Raw genomic sequence first — 20,897 nt, 5'->3', positions numbered from 1 at the left:
ATCAGAGGAGCAGGAAAGCTGACGTTTCGGGCCTAGACCCTTCTTGCTGCTTGGCCTGCTGTGTTCATCCAGCTCTACACCTTGTTATCTCACAATCGATATTATCATGCTTTATTGTATGATTCAGAGAAATTAACTCTGCATTAGCAGATACAAAATGGAGAAGCTCAGCAGGTCGGCAGCATCTGTAGAGAGAGAAACAGATTTAATGTTTCAAGTCCAGTGATCCTTCATCGGAACAACATTAGCTGATGTTTGAACTGATGTTTTAGGAATGTGTTCCAATATCTACAATTCTTAAACTCATGATCTAATTCTCAGATTCCACCCCTCTCTCCATTTCTTTCCTGCAGTCTCTTGTTTACATTTTCTGCTTTTGTTTTCCTTCTGTTTGAAATTATTAACTGTTTTTGTTCAGTACTTTTATTTCCTTTATATCAATATATATTTTTGCCTTCTCTTATCCTTTCCTTCTGCTGTGCATTTGCGGCATATCTTTTTGGAATGTAAACTGCCTAACTAACTCACTATCATGTGCATCGTTAGATTGAAATAGTGAAAGAATGAATAGCAATTTTCATAGTCTCAACACACTTCTTATTGACTGGTCACATTTCCATGTTTCTTTATTGAGAACCCATTAGAGATGACTTATTCTTTCATGAGATGGAGAAATTACCAACAGTATGGTATAAGCCAACTTATACTCTTATACTTTAGTATTTCCTGAAGTTAGTGTCAAAGATAGCAGCAAACTGCATCCATAATCAGCATTAACTAGAGTGTTCAATGGATATTTTTTGTACCGTAGCAATGTTTGAGCGGAGTTCCACAATGGTCAGTGTTGGAACCCATGCTCTTCCTGAAGCATGTTAATGACATACACCAAGGTTTATTGGACATATTTCAAAATTTGAGGACGATGTGAAACTTAGAAGTTTTGTGAACTGTGAGGATGAAAGCATCAAACTTGAAAGCTACATAGGCTTCATGGAAAGGGCAGACAAGTGGCAAATGACATTTCACACAAATAAATGCATGCGATGCATTTTGTTTGGAAGAGCACAGATCAACAACATGAAACAAAGGGTACAATCCTAAAGATGTTGAAAGAGTAGAGGAGCTGGGTGCATATGTGTGTTTATCATTGAAAGTGGCAGGACAAGTTGAGAATAAAGCATACAGAACCCTAAGCTTCATTCATCAGTGCAGACAATATAAAAGAGAGGAAGTTATGTTGAATGTGTCGTGCACTGATTTTGTCCAAACTGGAACGTCACATTTAGTTCTAGACACTGCACTTTAGATAAGATGTGAAAGTTTTAGACAGATTGCAAGAAAGATTCTTGTGAATAGTCCCAGGAATTAGAAGTTTCAGTTACATAGATAAATTGGAGAAAATGGAGCTGTCTTCCTTGGTGCAGCAAAGGTTGAGAGGGATTGAAAATCATGAATGTTGGGCAGGGTAGACAAGGAGAAATTGTTCTTTTTGTTTTAAGGGTCAAGAACAAGAGGGCACAGTTTTAAGGTATTGGCAAAAGAAAGGAAAGAGGCATGAGGAAAAATGTTTTCACACTGTGTGTGGTTAGGGTTTAGAATGCCTTACATGGTTGGCTGGTGGAAGCAAGTTGAATCAAGGCTTTCAAGAGGAAGTTGGATATAACAGAATGTGCAGGGAGAAGATGGGACAATGACACTTAGTGCGTTGCTCCTTCACAGAGCCAGATTAGACATGATGGACCAAATGGCCTCCTTCTGTACTGTAACAGTTGTGATTCTGTGAACTAAGTTAATCCAGGTCATAATTTTTTGCCCTTTTAAGACTTTGTGTCTGAAGGTTCGGTTTGTGCATCTCCTTTACCTCTCCCACATCTCCAAGTCATTACTTGCACTTAGCTTTAGGTTTGGTGCATGATGCTGCAAATCCCTTCATTCCACGTCTCCCAAATCATGTCATCTGCTTCGCTTCTGTTTTCCCACCTCTGCTGAGTCTTAACTTTGTATGTCCCTCCAGAGCAAACTGAAGGGTGAGAGAATCATCAGATGATGCATCATGATGTTAGGCAGGCAGCCAGTTAGCTTCATTCCAAAATGTCAAAAAATTCTGAGCTTTTCAAAAGAATTATTGGCACCTACTCTAACTGTAATACTATTTAAGGAAAATTGTTGTAATGATGAGGATTAATTAATTTAAATATGAGTCATGAAATTTTCAGCACTGGTCTTTTTTACACAGAGAGCTTTCCTTCTTTCAGTTTGTTGAAAGTGGCAAAGCAGAACTGCATCAGTTGCATTGGGAGATTGAAAACCCCATCCTATTGCAACAACCAATCCCATAATTTAGTGGTAACCCATAAATTTGTTTCTGAGGTGTTATTTATGGTGTTCTTATGATTTGCTTTGGTTTATAATTGTTGTCATGATGTTACATATGGAGCGAACACTGTTGTTGAGAAAGAGACTATAGATGAAGTCTTCACATATGTTTCTCTTCATAACTTATTTTTAAATTATCATTCATTTAAATTTTCTTGGACTCATTTCTGAATAATTTTCATCATTTTGATATTTTCTAGTATTTACTGAGGTTTCTAATCAGTCAGGAAGACAAAAAATAACATTGTACTTTCCATAATTAGACTAGAAATAATCCAATGACAATCAAAAAATGCGTACTGCCTTTCCACACTGGCTGAGTAGTGAGTGTCTGAGCTGTTCATGAGGAATGTAACATGTTTAATTCCTGCAGTATGATAATGATTAACTGCTGGTCTTGGAGTCGGTCCAGACGAAGTTTATAAGAATGACCTTGGGGATGAAAGTCTTGTTATATGAGGAGTGGTTGAGGACTCTGGGTCTGTACTCAGTGGAGTTTGGAAGGATCTGATAGAAACTTACACAATACTGAGATGCTTGAATGTGGAGAAGACGTTTTCACTCATAGGTCAGACTAGGATCCAAGGGCACAGCCTTAGAGTAAATGGATGACCCTTTAGAACTGAGATGAGGAGGAATCTCTTCAGACTGATGGTGGTGAATCTGTAGAACTCATTGCCACAGAAGACTGTGGAAGCTCAGTCATTGAGTGCATTTCAGACAGAGATAGATTGGTTCTTGATTAGTAACAGGATGAAAGGTTACAGGGAGAAGTGGGGAGAATGAGGTTGAGAAACAAATCAGCCATGAAAGAATGACAGAGAAGACTCGATGGGCCGAATGACCTAATTATGCTCCTATATGTAATGGACACACACACACACATACATACATACACACACACACACACATACACACACACACACACACACATACTTTGTCATTGTTCACTGGCCTGATGGCATTCCCTGACAAGAACATTCTTTATTACTCCAGATATCTTCCTCAGGTTCAATCTTTCAGACTAGTCATAGAGTCGTAGAGGAATACAGGCCCTTTGGCCCAAACCGATCCATGCTAACCATGGTGCCCACTCAGCTAGTTCCAATTGACCACATTTGGTCCATATCCTTCTAAACTGTTCCCATCTATGTATTTATCCAAATGCTTTATAGATGTTGCTATTGTACCTGCCTCAACCACTTTCTCTGGCAACCCATTCCATATACACTCCACTCTCTGTGTGAAGAAGTTGCCCCTCAGTTCTTTCTTAAATCTTTCCTCCCCTCACCTTAAACAAGACTTCACTCCCTATGAGCTGGAATGCATTTTTACATGACTAATGCAGAAGTAATTTCCTGTGAGCTCGGGAATTGAACAGATAATCCCAGGTCATTCTATTCTAGTTTTCTGACCTATTGAACAGTGAAGGTGTAGATATGCAGAAGCCAATGATATGCTGTAGATTTACAATCGTTGCAACCTTAGCGATCCTTACACGAGATAATAAATAACAGCATTGCTAATTCCCAATACAAGCTAATGGTCCCAAATATTAATTTTACATAGTTTTTAAAAAGAAATTGCTTGCTTTCCATGGAATTTCTGCATCCTAACTAAAGTTCTCTGATGTTTATATCTTGACTACATTATTCAAAATGTGATAGGGAAACAGAAAAAATAAATAAGCCTTGTATCCAGGTAGACCTGTCAATTCAACATCTATTTAAAGAAAGTTCATAGGTTAGCTGTGTTTGAAATGACTGGCCTGCCCCCACCATCACCACCTCAGATATTTGTTATAGATCCAACATCTTTCCTGATTCTATGTTGTGCCACAATAAATCATCATTATTGAAGTGAACTTCTCTTTTGAAATATCAATTAAAAGCTGAATACATACTCTAACTCAGAAGTAAAACTAATAGTATTGTGTCTGAGGAACAAAAGCTTTGTTTTGCCACAATGAACACAACACCAAAAAATGACAGTGTTTATGACAGTATGGAGTTACAGGTCTTAATGGAAGGTTCATAAATAACAAAATTGTGTTAGCATATGTTAATTTTGGGACTTGAAAAATATTTTAGTAATTAACCTACTGATGATGAAATTAACCTAACATTTACCACCATGAACTGAAAGATTCATGAATGAGCCATTACATTGGATTACATATGTTATGAGGTACAGGAGCAGGACTCAACTAGTTGATGTTGGTGCTGTGTTGCCCTTAGGCTTCATCACATTTTATACATGTCATTATGTAAGGTTGCACCACAGGTTAGCAACTGCATATAAAAGACAAGCCAAACACTGGATTTTAGTGCAGTTCTGATTGCCACAATATTAAAAGAATGCAGAGAAAATGGAGAGGGTGCAGAGTTGATTTCCAAGAATGATACCAGAACTGTAAAGAATTATTAGGCTGAGTCTATTCACTCCTAAAAAAGGAGATGGAAGAAATGACCTAATAAGGGTCTTTAAAATTATAAAAGGTTTTTATAGATTGGGCACAGACAGAATATTTACATCAGCAGCAAGGAGCTTGCTAGAATCTATGATAAAAGGTGTGATGAATAGACACTTGGATAATAATGATATGATTGTACGTAGTCACCATGGATTTGCAAATGGCAGATTTTGTTTGACAGATCTGTAAGGGCAAAAGACATAGGAGCAGAAGTAGTCCATTCAGCCCATCAAGTCTGCTCTGCTGTTTAATGAGTTCATGACTGATTTGATAACCCTCAGCTCCAATTTCCTGACTTTTTCCCATTTCCCTTCATTCCTTTACTGATTAAAAATCCATCTATCTTGTCCTTAAATATACTTAACAATCCTGCCGCATTAGCCCTCCATGGTAAAGATGTCCACAGATTCACAACCCACTAAGAGGAGGAATTCTTCCCCCATCTGTGACTTAAATGTAAGACTTTCGTCTGAGATTATGCCCTCTAATCAGGTTTAGTGAGTGGGCAAGAACATTGTAGATGGAATATAAAGTGGGAAAATGTGAGGCTATCTACGCTGGTAGTAGTCACAGATGGGCAGAGTGTTTCTTAAATTATAAGATGTTGGAAAAAGTAGATGTACAATGGGATTTAGCTTTTAGTGACAAGGACACCCAACATGCAGATATAGCAAATTATTAGAAAGGATAATGGAATGTTAGCCTTAATAGCGAGAAGAATTGTGTACAGGAGTAGTGGAGTCTTGTTTAAATCGTATAGCAACTTGGTTAGACCGCACTTGGAGTATTGTGTGCAGTTTGCCTCCATGTCTCAGGAAAGATATTATCATCATAGAGGGTGTGCAATCAGGGTTCATTAGGCTTGTTCCCAGGACGTTGGGACTGTCCTATTATGAGAGATTGGACAATCTGGCCTCGTATTGTCTAGAATTTCAGAGAATGAGAGGTAATCTCATTGAAGTTTACAAAATATTTTAAGGGATAGATAAGGTAGATTTAGGTAAGACATTTCCCCGGTTGGAAAGACTGAAACCAAGGGGCTTAATTTGAAAATAAAGGGCATACCTCTTAGGTCTGAGATGAGAATTTTTTCTTTACTTAGAGGGTTATAAATCTTCAGAACTCATGACCATAAGAGGGCTCAACCATTGAGAATGTTTAAGGTAGACATTGATAGATTTCTGCTTACTAATTATGTACAGGTTATGGGGATGGGGCGTGTAAAAGGCATTCAGTGTTTGATCAGCCATGATAGTATTGGATGATGTGACACAGTCAATGGGCTGAATGGCTTATTCCTGTTCCTATCTTCCTAATTCCTCTTGTGGAGAGAAACATGACTAAAGGACGTCAATGGACAATAATTACCAAGAAATCCAATCGGAATCTGAGAAGGAATTTATTTGTTCAGGAGTGGTAAGAATGTAGTTATGTGGATGATGGCATAACTGTGAGACTGTATAGAATACTACTCAGTACACCAAGTGTCTTTGTATTATCAATGCCTTTGTACCAAATGTCAATTGATACCAATGGTATTTTGAACCAGAATCTCTTTCGTATACAAATTAGGGAATAATCAGGCACTATCTACTGATTATGGTCAAAATTGAAGGTCTGTTCCCTCTTTTCCATTTGTTCAGAAATGGTAACATTGGAATAAAGATCACATCAAAACTGTTTAAATAGATGATAGATTGTAATATGGGACTTGTGCCCCAATTCCATGGTTCAGAAAATAGATTGTAACCTGTTTAAATTCTTTCTGACAGGCACCAGACCATTTTTGAGCTGCCCGTAATCCTTTGTGGAATTGCTCTCTGGCTAAATTGAAATTATTCATTGGTTTGCATCCAATGATTCTTTGCAGATCTAACCGTTATAATAAAGAAATCCTTACATTTATATCATGGAACATTACATCCATGGGTTGTCCCACTTGGTAACAACTGGATGACTTTTCCATGTGAAATCACTGTTGTATTAATAAACCAATATATTAAGAACAACAACAATTTGTTTTTTATGCCTTTAACATTATAAACCATCAAAGTGCTTCACAGAAACATTGTAAAGCAAGATTTAATACCAAACTACATAGTGACATGAATGTAAACAACACCAGAGGGGAGTATCTTAAAGGAGGAAAGAGGTAGGAAAACAAAGAGATTTAGGGAAGACATTTCAGAGCTTTGGGTCTAGGGACTGAAGGCTCGAGCATGAATGGTGGAATGACAAATATTGGGGATATTCAAGAGACCAGTATAAGATTGCAGGTATCTTGGAAGCTTGAGCGCCTGGAAAAGCATTGTCAGTTACGTAAATAATTTAGATGAGAATATAGAAGGCACGGTTAGTAAGTTTATGGATGACACCAAAATTGGTGGCATTGTAGACAGTGAAGAAGGTTTTCTAAGATTACAAAGGGATTTTGATCAAATGGGTCAATGGGCCGAAGAATGGCAGATGGAGTTCAATCTGGATAAATGTGAAGTATTGTATTTTGGTACAAGAAACAAGGATAAGGCTTATAGAATTAATGGTACAGCCTTGGGCAGTGTTGTAGAAGAGAGGGACGTAGGGTTTGCAGGTAAATAATTCCTTAAAGTGTGTGTCACATATAGACAAGATAGTTTATTGCTCAGTCCTTGGAGTACAGGAGTTGGGACTTTATGTTGAGGTTGTACATAACATTGGTGAGGCCTCTTCTGGAATATTGTGTCCAGTTCTGGTCACCCAGCTCTAGGAAGGATATTATCAAGCTGGAAAGAGTTCAGAAGAGATTTACCAGGATGTTGCCAGGTATGGAAGATTTGAGTCATACAGAAAGGCTGGATAGGCTGGGGCATTTTTCATTGGAGCGTAGGAGTTGACAGCTGAGCTGATCAAAGTTTATAAAATAATGAGAGGTATAGAAAGAGTTGATGGTAGTTGTCTTTTCCTTAAGTTGGGGAATTTCAAGATGAGGGGACACATTTTTAAGGTGAGAGGAGAAAGATTTAAAAAAAAACATGACGGGCAAATGTCTTACACAGAAGGTGGTTTGCGTATAGAATGAACTTCCTGAAGAAGTGGTGGATGTGGGTACAATTACCACATTTAAAAGACATTTGGATGGACATATGAATAAGAAAGGTTGGGAGGGATATGAGCCAGGAGCAGGCAGCTGGGAATAGTTTAGTTTGGGATTATGTTCAGCATGGACTGGTTGGACCGAAGGGTCTGTTTCTGTGCTGTATGACTCTATGACTGTATAAATGGGGAGGGGCAAAGCTACAGAGAGTTTGAAAATAATGTGAATTTTCAAGTTAAATCAAACCAATTAAGAAGAAGTAATATGAAAGTCATGATGATCTGCGATGATTGCAAACATGATTTTTCTTCTCTTGGAAGAAAGAATTACAACACTCTTCAGAAATTGTGGAATAATAAGTGAGATTATCAGAGCTATGGCATCTGTATAACATTAAAAATGACAATCATAAAACTACCAAATTCAGTTAGTGGTTAAATCAATGGAAGGAAACAGACATGTCAAACATTTCTATATATTACATTGGACACAAATCTTCTGGTGTTGTCAAGTGTCTCACTCACTTAAGACAACTGACCTGACATTTAAGAGCGTGGCCTATCTTATCTTCTGTCAAGTGGGTAGTTTGAAGAGCAGCAGTAATCCTCTCCCCAGAAGCCAACTCCCTGGAACAGAAATCCAGCCAATCAGAACTATCAGCAAAGGCCAATACTTTCAGTATCACCATAACAAAGGCTCTGGCAGCTGCTAGGAGGATGCTCAATATTCTGAGAAGTGAGACCTTTGTGTTGAGATAGGGGATTTCTGGGCTGGGAGGCACATGAGGAGCGACGGTGTGAGAAAGGGGGTTTGGAAGCAAGGGTGCCTCTAAGCAGACACCCTCTGCCCTATGTTCAGTCCCTCAATATGCAAACCTCAGGGTCACGGCCGCGAACATGACACAGCCCTCCAAGCCCCCCAACACTGGTTTGTCAAATGGTTGAGCTGCCTCTTATTTGTCCCACCTGAGCTGAGATCATTGCAATCCAGGCAGAAATAGGTCCTTAAGTAGTAATTAATTGATCTCTTCACTGCCTCAGTTGACAGCAGGGCAGTAAGGTTGAATTAAGGCCGTCCTGCCAGAACTTAATTCAAGCTTAAACAGGAGTGGAGTGGGATTCCTGGAAGCCTCTCTCCCACTTAATTTAATTTTCCCACCTCCAGGACGAGAAGATTCCAGCTATAAAGAGTTTTTAACTCAGAAATCGACTTTTCAGTCTTTCCATTCCACATTTTAAACCCACACAATAGAAACAAAATTTATTTTGCTGCACTGTTTTATAATGTCAAGGATTCATGTCTGATGACGTTGCTTATAGTGAATTTGAGATTTTCAAAGAAGAGACATGTAATGCCAATCAGTGAGGACATTGGTTTACAGCCCGTGGATCTAATCAGTGACCAGAGGTTTATCTGTCCTGGGAAAAGGTCCTTGTGTTCAATTGTTATTTGACAAGCATTTTCTGAGTCATAGAAATACTGGATTCAATCAAGGTGTGGGAGATGAGCTCCTAGAATTTGGAAGCATTATGCATAGCAGGTTTGGGAGCACTAGATTTTTGATCCAAAATCTCAAAGGGAGCCCTGGCTCACTGATAAAAACAGGAATGTCAGACATCCTGTTCACTTTGAGAAAGCTAGATCAGTGCCAAGGACTCTCTGTGTGTAAATAAAGGGTGACTTGGTGACAGGATACTCGCCTTATTTCAGTGGTGACTAGAGAAAAGCATGATGCTGAAGAAATTTTCTCGCAACAGTTGTCTTTGAGATCGGGATGTCATTTCTGGCATCATTGTGGCAACAGACCATGACATCGAAGAACATCAGGGAGTCCCACTATCTGAAAATATGAAGGGCCTGAGGTCAGAGGCACAAAATAATGATCCAGCAGCATTATAAGCAGCGATAGGATTTGAGAGAGCTGGGAGAAATTCTGTGGATTTGAGAGAATTCAGAGATTCCAGGATCTTGGCAACGGATAGCGATTTGGATGAGAGTGGAGGGGACAACGCTCAAGATATTACTGTGTTGTATTCAATGGAAAGCAATCATATGACAAGATAAAATGTACTTTTCTAAGGTTTTGGAGAAGATCTGTAGCTCGGGTTGTGGGTGTTGAGGTTGGTTGGCTCACTGAGCTGGTTTGTTGTTTTGCAGACGTTTCATTACCATGCTTGGTAACATCCTCAGTGCAGCCTCCGATGAAGCATCGGTGTGTTTTCCCGCCTGGTTTTTAAACTCTGTTTAAACCAGATGTACTTTTGTTAGAAGGGAAGGCTATTTGCATGCAGTTTTGAAAGGAGGCTTAGTAGCCACATCTGCCTTGTAGGGTTGCTGCTGTATATTGAGCACAAGTCTATGGGACCACTTTATCACACCTGTCTCCGTGGTAATGATCGACAGCAGTTTGAGACAAACACCTTTCAAACCAGGAAGATCTTTCTCACAAAAGAATACTGGCAGTAGTAAGGGTTATAGGGTCCAGCAGATTTTGGGAATACGGGATCTAGTAACATGGAGAAGCAAGAATAAAGTCTTAACTTTCATAGTCCATTACTGTCAGTCTACTTCTTTCCCAACTTCCCTTGGGGTTACTAATGCCATCAGGTACCTTTCCCTTCAGCTTTCTTCGTTGAAAACGAAGTCATCTGCTTAAACATTTAATGGCTAATTGTTTTGTTTTATGACTTCCACAATCTTTCAACATAAGTTTCTGTAACTAAAAAGATTATCCCATAAGCTACTTGAATTAGTTGACTATGTAGCATGCATTTTCGTATAAAACACAGTTTAAATCTCAAAATTGTTTGCTCTGTTTCTCAGAAGTGATTTTTTAAAACTGGATTTTGAGCAAAATTGAAGAGGTTTTTGTCGTGATTGTAATGGAGTCAGCCAGGTGGACCTCTTAGAATATGATTTCCCTGATTGGGGATGTTAATTTGGTTCAATCAGGGAGCCCTGGCTGAAAGATAAGAACAAGAGTCTCAGACATATTGCTCATTCTGAGAGCTGGCTCTGAGGGAGCTGGATCAGTGTCAAGGACACTCCACATGTAAATAACGGGTGAGTTGGTCACAGGATATTAGCCTCTGTGGAGTTATTTCAGTCGCGAAAAGAGAAAAGCATGCTTCTGAAGAAATTCGCTCGCAATAGTTATCTTTAATTTGACGTAGGCATTTCTGGCATTATGGTGTCGTTTGGGAAGCTTGACTCATTCAATCTTGCATTCTTTCCACATACTGACCCCAGTCTTCTACAGCATTATTTTTCCACGCAAATGACATTGGGGCAGATGAAAAACAATGAATAATTCTCCTGACAGCTTGTGGACCTGCAGCTTTTTTGGTTATAGGCACCTAACTTTCCTGGAGGTGCCAGATACTAAAATCTTTCAAGAGTTGACAGGTTTAGTTAAGGCCTAATACGACTCAAGCCTCCTCTAATTCTGCGATGCTATCAGTTTTACTCAGCAATTCAAGAAACACAGGAATCTGTATCAGGATCTTTGACTAGGTTATGATGATTGGTAGAGGTATGTGACTTTAGTTTACCCCTTAATGAGAATCTGAGAGACCATTTAGTCGGTGGGATTAATGAGGTAACCATACAAAAATGCCTACTAACTGAAGCCCAACTGGGCTTCAAACAAATACTACAACTGACTTTATCATGGGAAAATGCAGCAAGTAGAGCATCTGAGTTACAGGATATTCCGAAAGAAGTGGACATCCTCACCAGTCTGGCTGAGTTGGGGAACACCACTTAAATGAAAGCAATTGCATTGCCTCACTCAGGATATTTCTGAATAGAGGGACTCTAGGTCGGCCAGAGCAAAACCCCAAAATAAAGCCAAGCCTCAGCCAAAAACTTCACATTTTCTTCAGGCTCTGGGCTGGTAAGCCATTGTAGTTGCTGCCAGTATGCAGACTCAAGACAGCAAAAGAGTCTCACCAGACCTGAATTGAGCAAGAGAACTTATAGGCCCATATCAAGGAGAGTGCACACCCTGGAAAGTCCACCTGGTTTTGAACACTTAAATTACTTCGCAACATCTGAATCAGAACTAATCAAAGTAACTGTCTGGTTAAATGGTCACCCAATTTTAATGGAGGTCAATACCTGCGTGGCGGTTTCATGATTGCAGAACCAGTCTTTGACAAAATTCACTCTGGACTCCAACCCTAAAGTTTGCGCAAGACCTCAGCCAGACTGAGAACCTATACCAGGGAACCTTTAAAGATTAAGGTTACAACTTCAGTTCTGGATGCTTATGAGAAGCAGTTGGTTCAGTTACCACTGATTGTAGTAAAAGGTTCAGGCCCAAGCTTGATGGAGCAAAATTGGTTGAGAAAGATTCACCTAGGTTGGAAAATTTACAATTTTCAATTAGTAGTGAAACCTAATTAGTAGAAGCAGAAATCAAGAGGCTGGAAAGCAAAAGAATCATCAAGCCAGTCCAGTTTGCGGAATGGGCAACACCAGTCATACCGATTGTGAAGTTTGCTTTCGTGGGGATTTTAAACAAACAGTAAACTGCTTTTTGCAGCTGGATAAATACCCAATCCCTTGCATAGAGGATTTATGTGCAAAGCTAGTGGGTGGGCTATTCTTCACAAAGCTGGACACGAGCCATGTATACTTACAATTGCGGTTAGATAAGGATTCTCAGAAGTATGTTACAATTAGTATCCATAACTGTTTGCACCAACATACAAGTCTGCCATTTGGGATATTGTCAGCCTGTGCAATTTTTCAGCAAACAATAGAGAACATTTTCCAAAGTCTACCCCAGGTCACCATTTATCTAGATGACGTGCTAAGACCAATAAGGGGCACTTAGAGAACTTGGACATAGTCCTTAGAGGTTTCTCCCAGGCAAATATGTGCCTTAGAATGCAAAATTACACCCGTTGGAAGATAAAGTGAGGGTGACCAAAGGTGACCCAGCACCCATGTCTGTACCTGAGTTTAGGCCTTTCCTTGGGCCAGTGAATTATTGTGGAAAGTTCACAATAATCTGGCCTCCATCCTGGCACCTATGCATCAACTCTTAAAGGTCAGCCTTGGAAATGGTCACATGGCCAAGCCATAACCTTCAGGGAAATGAAGAAACAGCTTTTACCCTCTAAAGTGCTGCCACACTTTGATCCCAAGTGAGATCTACAGTGACATGCGATGCCCCTCTATATGGCATCAGGTTAATATTAGTACATAGGTGGTCCAATGGAGAGGAAATGGAGAGGATGTCTTTGCATCCAGGGCTTTAACTAATGCATAGCACAAATGCACCCAGATAAAGAAGGAAGGTTTGGCACTCATGTTTGGAGTCAGGAAATTCCACCAATATTTTTATGGGATGTAACATTGTAATAATAATGGAACACAAACCCCTGCTATGTCTACTTAAACAGGACAAGGCAGTGCCACATATAGCTTCAGGCCGAATTCAGCGGTGGGCTCTCATACTAAGTATGTATAATTACAAGCTGAAACACCCACAGGGAGGCCAAGTAACAAATGCAGATGCATTGTGCCGCCTCCCACTGGCAGATACACCATCGTATGGTCCATATGGTTTTAAATTTCCTGGACACACTTCCAGTCACAGCTGACAATATCAGACTTTGGACACAGAAAGATCCGGTCCTGGCAAAACTGAAACAGCTGGTGGTGTTGGGGGAAACCAAAGGGCCATCACAACCAGAATCAAAACCTTTTTGGACCCAGACAGACCAGATTACCATAAAGGATGGCATATTATAATGGGGAGCAAGAGTGAATGTCCCGAGCAAAGCTTGTCACCAGATACTGTCTGAACTCCACCAAGGTCATCCAGGGTTTCCAACATGAAGATGTTGGCAAGAATTTATGCCTGGTGGCCAGTACTGGATACAGATATAGCTGCATTGATGGGGCAGTGCCCAGAGTGCCAACAGGAACAAAAATTGCTGCCAGCAGCTCCCTGACTCAAAGTGGTTGGACAGGCATAGAGTTTATTCATCAAACACGGGACGATGATAGAAAAACCGCGTGCATCTTTTTGCAAAACACAGACTCCTGGAAGTGTTGGTCACAGATAACAGGCCATTGTTTACCAGCAGGGAATTTGAGTATTTCCTGAAGTCAAATGGTATTCAACACATACAGACAGATCCATACCATCCATCATCCAATGGTCTGGCAGAAAGAGCAGTCCAAACTTTGAAGGCAGGCTTAAAGAAACAGCCTACAGCTTCACTACCAAACTGTCCCGATTCCTATTTGATTATAGGACCACCTCTCACGCAACGACAGGCATAGCACCAGCAGAGTTGCTCATGGAGAGAAGACTCTGCACTAGGTTAAATCTGATCTTCACGGACCTTGGAGGTGGAGGGATATGAAAAGACATTAGGAACACCAATGCCAGGCACAAGACTCCACTAAGTGAGAGAGACAGTTTACGTCATTGGACAAAGTTTGATGTCAGAACCACGGGAATGGCTCTGCATGGGTAAGGGGCATGGTTGACTATGAGGTCAGGTCTAGCGATGGTCCTGAACAAGCACGTGGACCATATGAAAGTTGCAAACTCAGAGATGGTGCGGAAGTAAACCGTGTGCAGCTCCTCGACAGACTTTCCGACTGGTCTGGAACTCGTGGGATCTCCATCTCCATCAAATGTTGAAGATACCTTGGGAATCTGAGACAGACATGTCTTTACACCATTGTCACCTGAAGAAGAAAAGCAACTTCTTGTGAGATGGTCTGACCACAAGAGGCGAGCTACTGTGCCCTACACGCCACCCGTATCAGGTGATGTTGGAGGAAGCTAGTCTGGTGCTTTAACACCCCAGGAGGGGCTACAAAAAAAAACAAACCAGCCTATGTCCCCGGACTCAGAGGGGGAGGGAAGTAGTGAGTAGCCAGGTAGACCTCATAGAATGTGAGCTCCCTGAATGGACCAGATTAACAGTCCCAATCAGGGATCCCTGGCTGACAAATATAATTAGGAGTGTCAGACATACTGTTCACCCTCAGAGCTGGCTCTGAAGGAACTGGATCAGTGTCAAGCACGTGTAAATAAAGGGAGGGTTGGCAACAGGATACTAGCCTCTGTGGAGTTATTTCAGTTTTCAACAACTTACATGGACAGTAATCAGTCCAGTATATAAATTTAAAAGGGAAAAAAGGCCCATCTTCTTCCGTCACAATTGTGGTAAAATATGGCTCATCAATATTCAATGTTTCATCATTTTCTTTTAATATCTGAAACCTACAGTGTTTTGAAAATGGAAGAAACCTGGGTGTGAAATCTGTGCAGCTATCACCTAATCACTGTTTATTTCTTGCTGTTGCATGACCCTCTGAAGGCTATGTGTGGTAGTGACTTCTTGACTCTGAATTCAATGTATCCAAATGCGAATCGGTGTGTGCTGAGGGAACATTGCTGCCCGTAGATTGAGGCAAGTTCTGTGAACAAATGTAGAGTAAAGAAAATTGTGCATTGAAACCAGCTTGCATAAAGAAACTTGAACTTTCTGTTTAGACTTGTCTGATAGTTTGCATACTTTGGATGTGAATAGTTGGATGCAACTATCCAGCTTAGAAAGACAATAAAGCCAGACTCAGGAATACACAAATGAAAAATTTCAGTAGCTGCTTGGCTGAGCAACAACTTCAGAGAGAGAGAGAGAAAGAAAATTGATTTGTAATCTCAAGGACTGGAAGACTCTCTCCATGTCATGTTTAACATCTGGAAAGCCAGAGTGAAGAAACTTCTATTCAACAAGATCCCAAGGATTTGATCAATTTTGCTCTGCTGACATCAGTTAAATTTGTGCATCTTTTTAATGTGGAGTTTTATTATTTCTCTTTGAGCTAGCAGCAATGAAATTTGCCTTTCACTCAAGAAAACCTTCTTAATTTTGTTCAATACCACATTTAATTAAAGTATGATATAGCTGTGTACTAAAAAAAATTAAAAATTTTTGTCACAGCCTCATGTGAGGGGAGGGGGGCGTTGATTTAAGAAGAGGGAATGACTTCATGCCTGCTCATCCTGGTCATAAAACCACATTGTAATAGAAAAGTATCATTTTTATGACCCAATATTAAACTAGTTAAAGAGCAACCAGAAACCCTGTAATCAAGAACATGGCCCAAAATGACAATTATGTAGAAATAATTTCAAATTATATTTTTCATGTAATAGAGAACTAACAGAAATTGAATTTTTGAGCACTGCAATTACCTCTTCAGATGAGTTAAATATTTCACTATATATCCTATTTAAGTTTTATGAGCTGAAGTCAATTGTTGACACTTACAACTGAGTAGCAAGCTTGACAATTTGAGCAGCACTTCCTTTTTTTAAAGCCAGTGTGGAGGTGGTTTTAAGACTGAGAGATACTTATGTTCAGGAGCAAGTTGGGCTTCCCCACATGATTTCATTTTTCTCACATTATTATATATTCATGCTACCTTTTTATGGGCAGGAGATTCTGAAGTCGCTGGGTCCTTCCTGTCTCCAACATATGGGTGCCATATTTGCTTAGCAAGCAGACAGAACTTCACTCTGTGCAGCCCAGAAGTATCACTGAACCCCTGCTCATCACTTCCTTTCACTCCTGGAGATAGCAGAGATCCGGCAAAAACCTGCAGCATAATTCAGTGAAGGTCATCCAGGAGAGAAGGGAACTGTTTTTCCCTGGGAATGGCAGCATGACAGCATTTAGGCAAGGTGATGGCCTGGTGGTTTATCACTGGACTGTTAATCCAGAGACCCAGGTAATGTTCTCGGATCCAGCTTGAATTCCAGATGGTAGAATTCGAATTCAATAAAAAACATCAGGCATTAAGAGCCTCATGATGACCATGAAACCATTGCTGATTGTTCGAAAACTCCATCTGGTTCTCTAATGTCCTTTAGGGAAGGAAACTGCTAACTTTACCTGGTCTGGCCTACATGTGATTCTAGACCCATACCAATGTGGTTGACTCTTAACTGCCCTCTGGGCAATTAGGGATGGGCAATAAATGCTGGCCTGGCTAGTGATGCCCTCATCCCGTGGATGAATAAAAAAAACTCCTGACTGCGGACGCCAGAGCCTGGGCAGAGGTGGTTGCAGAAGTCAACACCCATAGATGGTTGAAGAGAATCTGGCTCCAGTGCTGCCATGGTATGTACCTCTATCTGCCCAATGCTTCATGCTGCTGAGTATGATTTACCATTATAAGGTTGCCACTGCAAAGGATTGCCACACATGAGGTTGGTGCCAGGCATCTCCATCAAATGTCTCCTGTACAACCGATGTCTGCCACTTCATTGCGGTTCCCAATGTGGCATGGCTGGCACCACAGTAGTACTGCTTCTCACGTGTCAACTGGGATTCACACTTCAAACAACAGCACCACCAGCTCGCTGACTTTCTTTCACAACTAGAAAAATGTACAATGTCTGACAGCTTTTCAACAGAAAGCTAACATGGGACAAGGATGCAATTGCCAAAACTGGCCTTTTAAGTTGAGTTTTCATTTTGAGTTCAGGAACTTCCTTGTTCTGCTGACATTGTTTGTTTGACTGCTTTGCTTGGGCGGGTTTGTTGGCCTGGTTGGGTTTCACACCTCACACTTTATGTGTTTAACAACAACAAGCCAGGCCGCATGTAGCTCAGCTGTCATGAGCTAATCAACTTGGAGAGGGTTCACCCTTAACACCGTAAACATTCACACAAAGAGATAACTTGGTTATGAATGAGAACAGTTAGTGAAGAAGTTTGTACTCACTAGAGCTTGGAGGAAGACGTCTGCCTTGTTAGGTATGTGCCTCATTTATAGGATATTTATATACAGTCAGACTTTTGAACACACATATCTCTTCTTTGTAGCCAACAAGATTATGCCCATGAATATAATTCTGGGGGACCAGAGCGTTAATGAGTATATATGGTATCTTAATGAATATTAAAAGGGTTTTCAATGATGAAAGTTGGGAAAACTGACTCATCTAAAAGGTTCTAAGAACTTAATAGCAAAACTTCTATTCACTGTCAGTAAACTGAACTTTTCCCTCCTCAGCAATTTGATTCTTCACCCTCCCTTCTGAAAACTCCAGGTAGGAAATCTCCACTCCTTGATTCAGTTGAATAAAATTTACTCAGATTTGCTAATCTAATGTTTCAGGTTGATTTCAATAATTATTTACCTGTAAATTTGACTAATGCTCCTGAGATCCAGGTTATTGCTCAGGGTATGAGGATTCAAATCACACTGTCGTAACCAGTGGCATATTTTGTTTACAGTATCCTTCCATGGCACCTGGGTATCTCTGGAAAGGCCAGAATTAACTGTACATTCCTAATTACCCAGAGGACAGTTAAGAGTCAATCACATATGCTGTGTATCTGAAGTCACATGTCGGCCAGACCAGGTAAAGACAGCAGATTTCCTTCCTTAAGTGATGTGAACCAGATGGTCGACAATCGTTTCATGGTCACCATTAGAATTTTAATTTCAGATTTAAAAATTTAAATTCCATTAGGTGACATGGTGAAATTTGAACCCACATCCCCAAAACATTAAACTAGGTCTCTGGGTTACTAGTTCAGTAACATTACCACTTTATGATGCTTCCTCTAAATTAAAAGTTCCATTAATTAATACTTCTGGAATATAGCGCTAATCTTTGTCATGGTGTCTCAGGCTGATTTTTCCCATTTTTTTGGTAAAATGTTTTTTCAAGTGAGATTCATGGTACCTGATCTGTCTTGGCCCATGTCAGTTTATCTCATGCAATCTTCTGCTTTTCATCTTATTACTTATGCAGCTGAATTCTACAGAGCCTATCTCATTAAATTGCTCAATAAAAACCGAAAGAACTGTGGATGCTGTAAATCAGGAACAAAAACAGAAGTTGCTGGAAAAGCTCAGTAGATCTGGCAGCATCTGTGAAGAAAAACATGTGTTCTGAGGAAGGGTCACCAGATCCGAAATGTTAACTCTGATTTTTTTCTTCACAGATGCTGACAGACCTGCTGAGCTTTTCCAGCAACTTTTGTTTTTGTTCATTAAATTGCTCACCTAGAGAGGCGGACATGTTGCCTGCAGCTTGGGCTTTACTATCTGCATCTCACTCGCACCATGTTTAAGTCCCATACTTCAGACTCTGCAAACCAAGAACTGTTCTTTGCATTGTCACCCTGTCAACGTAATCCCTAAGGAAATGGCCAAGAAAGGCAAATTAGCTCCTCGGTTCATTGACAAGGAGATGTTGGTAGATGGGGTGATGGAGAGGAGGGCTGTGCTATAACCTGCTGACTGCCAAACAAGGCCACACCAGCAGACCCAGGCAGTCTGGGCCAAGATAGCAGCTGGTTTTATTGTATAGGCCTGTGTGAAACACAATGCAAAGAAGTACAGGGATAATGTTAATTATCATCTGTGCGCTTTAGGGATAAGTGCTACCATTTTCTCTCTGCTACCTCACTCTCACAGCACCACTACTCACTTTAACTCTCCCATTGCAAGTGCCTCTCACCAAGGCATGGGACTATATCCCTCACTATTGCACACAATGTGTACTCAATGGCTCCTACCCACTTCATCCTTCCACGCTACAAATCCCTCCTTGTTTTTGCACATTGTATTCACTCACTGGAGGCACCTCGCCACTAACCGCTCTTCAATCGACTGTCATCAAGCTTAATATTTCCCTTCCCATGGCAGGACAAATTAGTTAAACCCTAAATTGATAACTTCACAGTACCACAACTGACAATTCTGTAATCCCAGACTGACTGCACTTGATTTGCAGGACTCACTGTGGTCAACCCCACAGATTGGAAACACTTGAGCCCCTTGACTGTCTGTGGTGCTATCTCCTAGCTGGCTGAGGTCACTCTTGCCCAGTAGGTTGAAGCACATGCAGTCTGTTGGCCACATAAGCCATTGACTGGCACATGTTGTTGGTGAGAGATTAAAGTAGCGTGGTGCCGTACAGCAACTGGTTTACCCTTTTGAGAGTTCAGTGCTTTGGACTGTGACAAGCCATCCATATCTCCTGCAGTTCTAAAAGACGATGCTTGCAACAAAAGTAGTAAGCACAAAGCGAGTGAATGAAAGAAATGAAGCTAAGGTCTGTAAGATGCAAATGTATATGTGTCCTTGCCTGCAAAGTGACCTGGTTGAAGCATGCAAGTTGTAGGTGTTTGTGAGCTCCAAAGAGAAATCCTCCAGAGTTGAAACGGTGTGTGATTTCGTCTGAGAGCAGGCTAGTAGTTTGCCATTTCCAAAGTGCTTGGCTGAAGGGTGGAGCAGGATGGTGATTGTGGAAAATGTAAGAACGTTGAAATGAAAGCCCAGAGAATTAAGCAGTGAGCTGCTGCCACCAGCTACTTGCTCTGACTTTCATGTTGCGAATTGGCACCATCTAGGTTCTTAGGTTTGAAGAGGAGATTCAGAAGCTGCAGAGAAATGAGGCAAGTTGGGCTATTAGTGAGATGCAAATGCGTGGAAATAAGGTGGTCATGCTCATTAGTGAGATTCTGAACCTGCTGTTTATACCTCCAAGAAAAAATTGGATATTGATTTCCTTGATGTCGATGATCTTATTTTCTCATTTTTACCTGATTATTCCATGATTCTCTTCACTGCTCACACCACTCAAGTGGAAAATTGTACCTCTAAATGCTGGCAAATGGGACAAGGTTAGAATGGGATGTCTGGTTTGGCATGGATGTGTTGAACTGAAAGGACTATTTCCTTGCTATGTGACTCTATTAACTGTGGAAAAACCCATCTGAATCACTACCAGCCTGTGCTGATCCACAGCAATGTAGTTGACTCTTAACTAACCCCTGAAATGGCCCAACAAGTCATTCCATTCAAGAGCAAGTATAAATGGATAACAATTGCTGGTCTTGCAAGCGAAACTCACATTCCATTAAAGATTTTTAAAAAACCTTGATGTAGATTTTCAAGTTTCTGTTAACAATT

At 40.5% G+C, this 20,897-nt stretch overlaps 1 protein-coding gene across 1 annotated transcript in view; it reads right to left on the bottom strand.

The window, feature by feature from the left end:
• The window catches only part of LOC109927404 (protein shisa-6-like), a 486,467-nt gene extending 484,130 nt beyond the window's left edge, over positions 1–2,337 (bottom strand). Inside the window, exon 1 of the mRNA XM_048610992.1 lies at positions 2,329–2,337. Within this exon, the coding sequence (XP_048466949.1) occupies positions 2,329–2,337 (9 nt within the window). The remainder of the gene's footprint in view (positions 1–2,328) is intronic.
• Positions 2,338–20,897: the final 18,560 nt, after the last annotated feature.

This window comes from Rhincodon typus, chromosome 23 (assembly GCF_021869965.1).
Source record: "Rhincodon typus isolate 14 chromosome 23, sRhiTyp1.1, whole genome shotgun sequence".
NCBI lineage: Eukaryota > Metazoa > Chordata > Chondrichthyes > Orectolobiformes > Rhincodontidae > Rhincodon > Rhincodon typus.
This window is presented reverse-complemented; position numbering and strand designations above follow the sequence as displayed.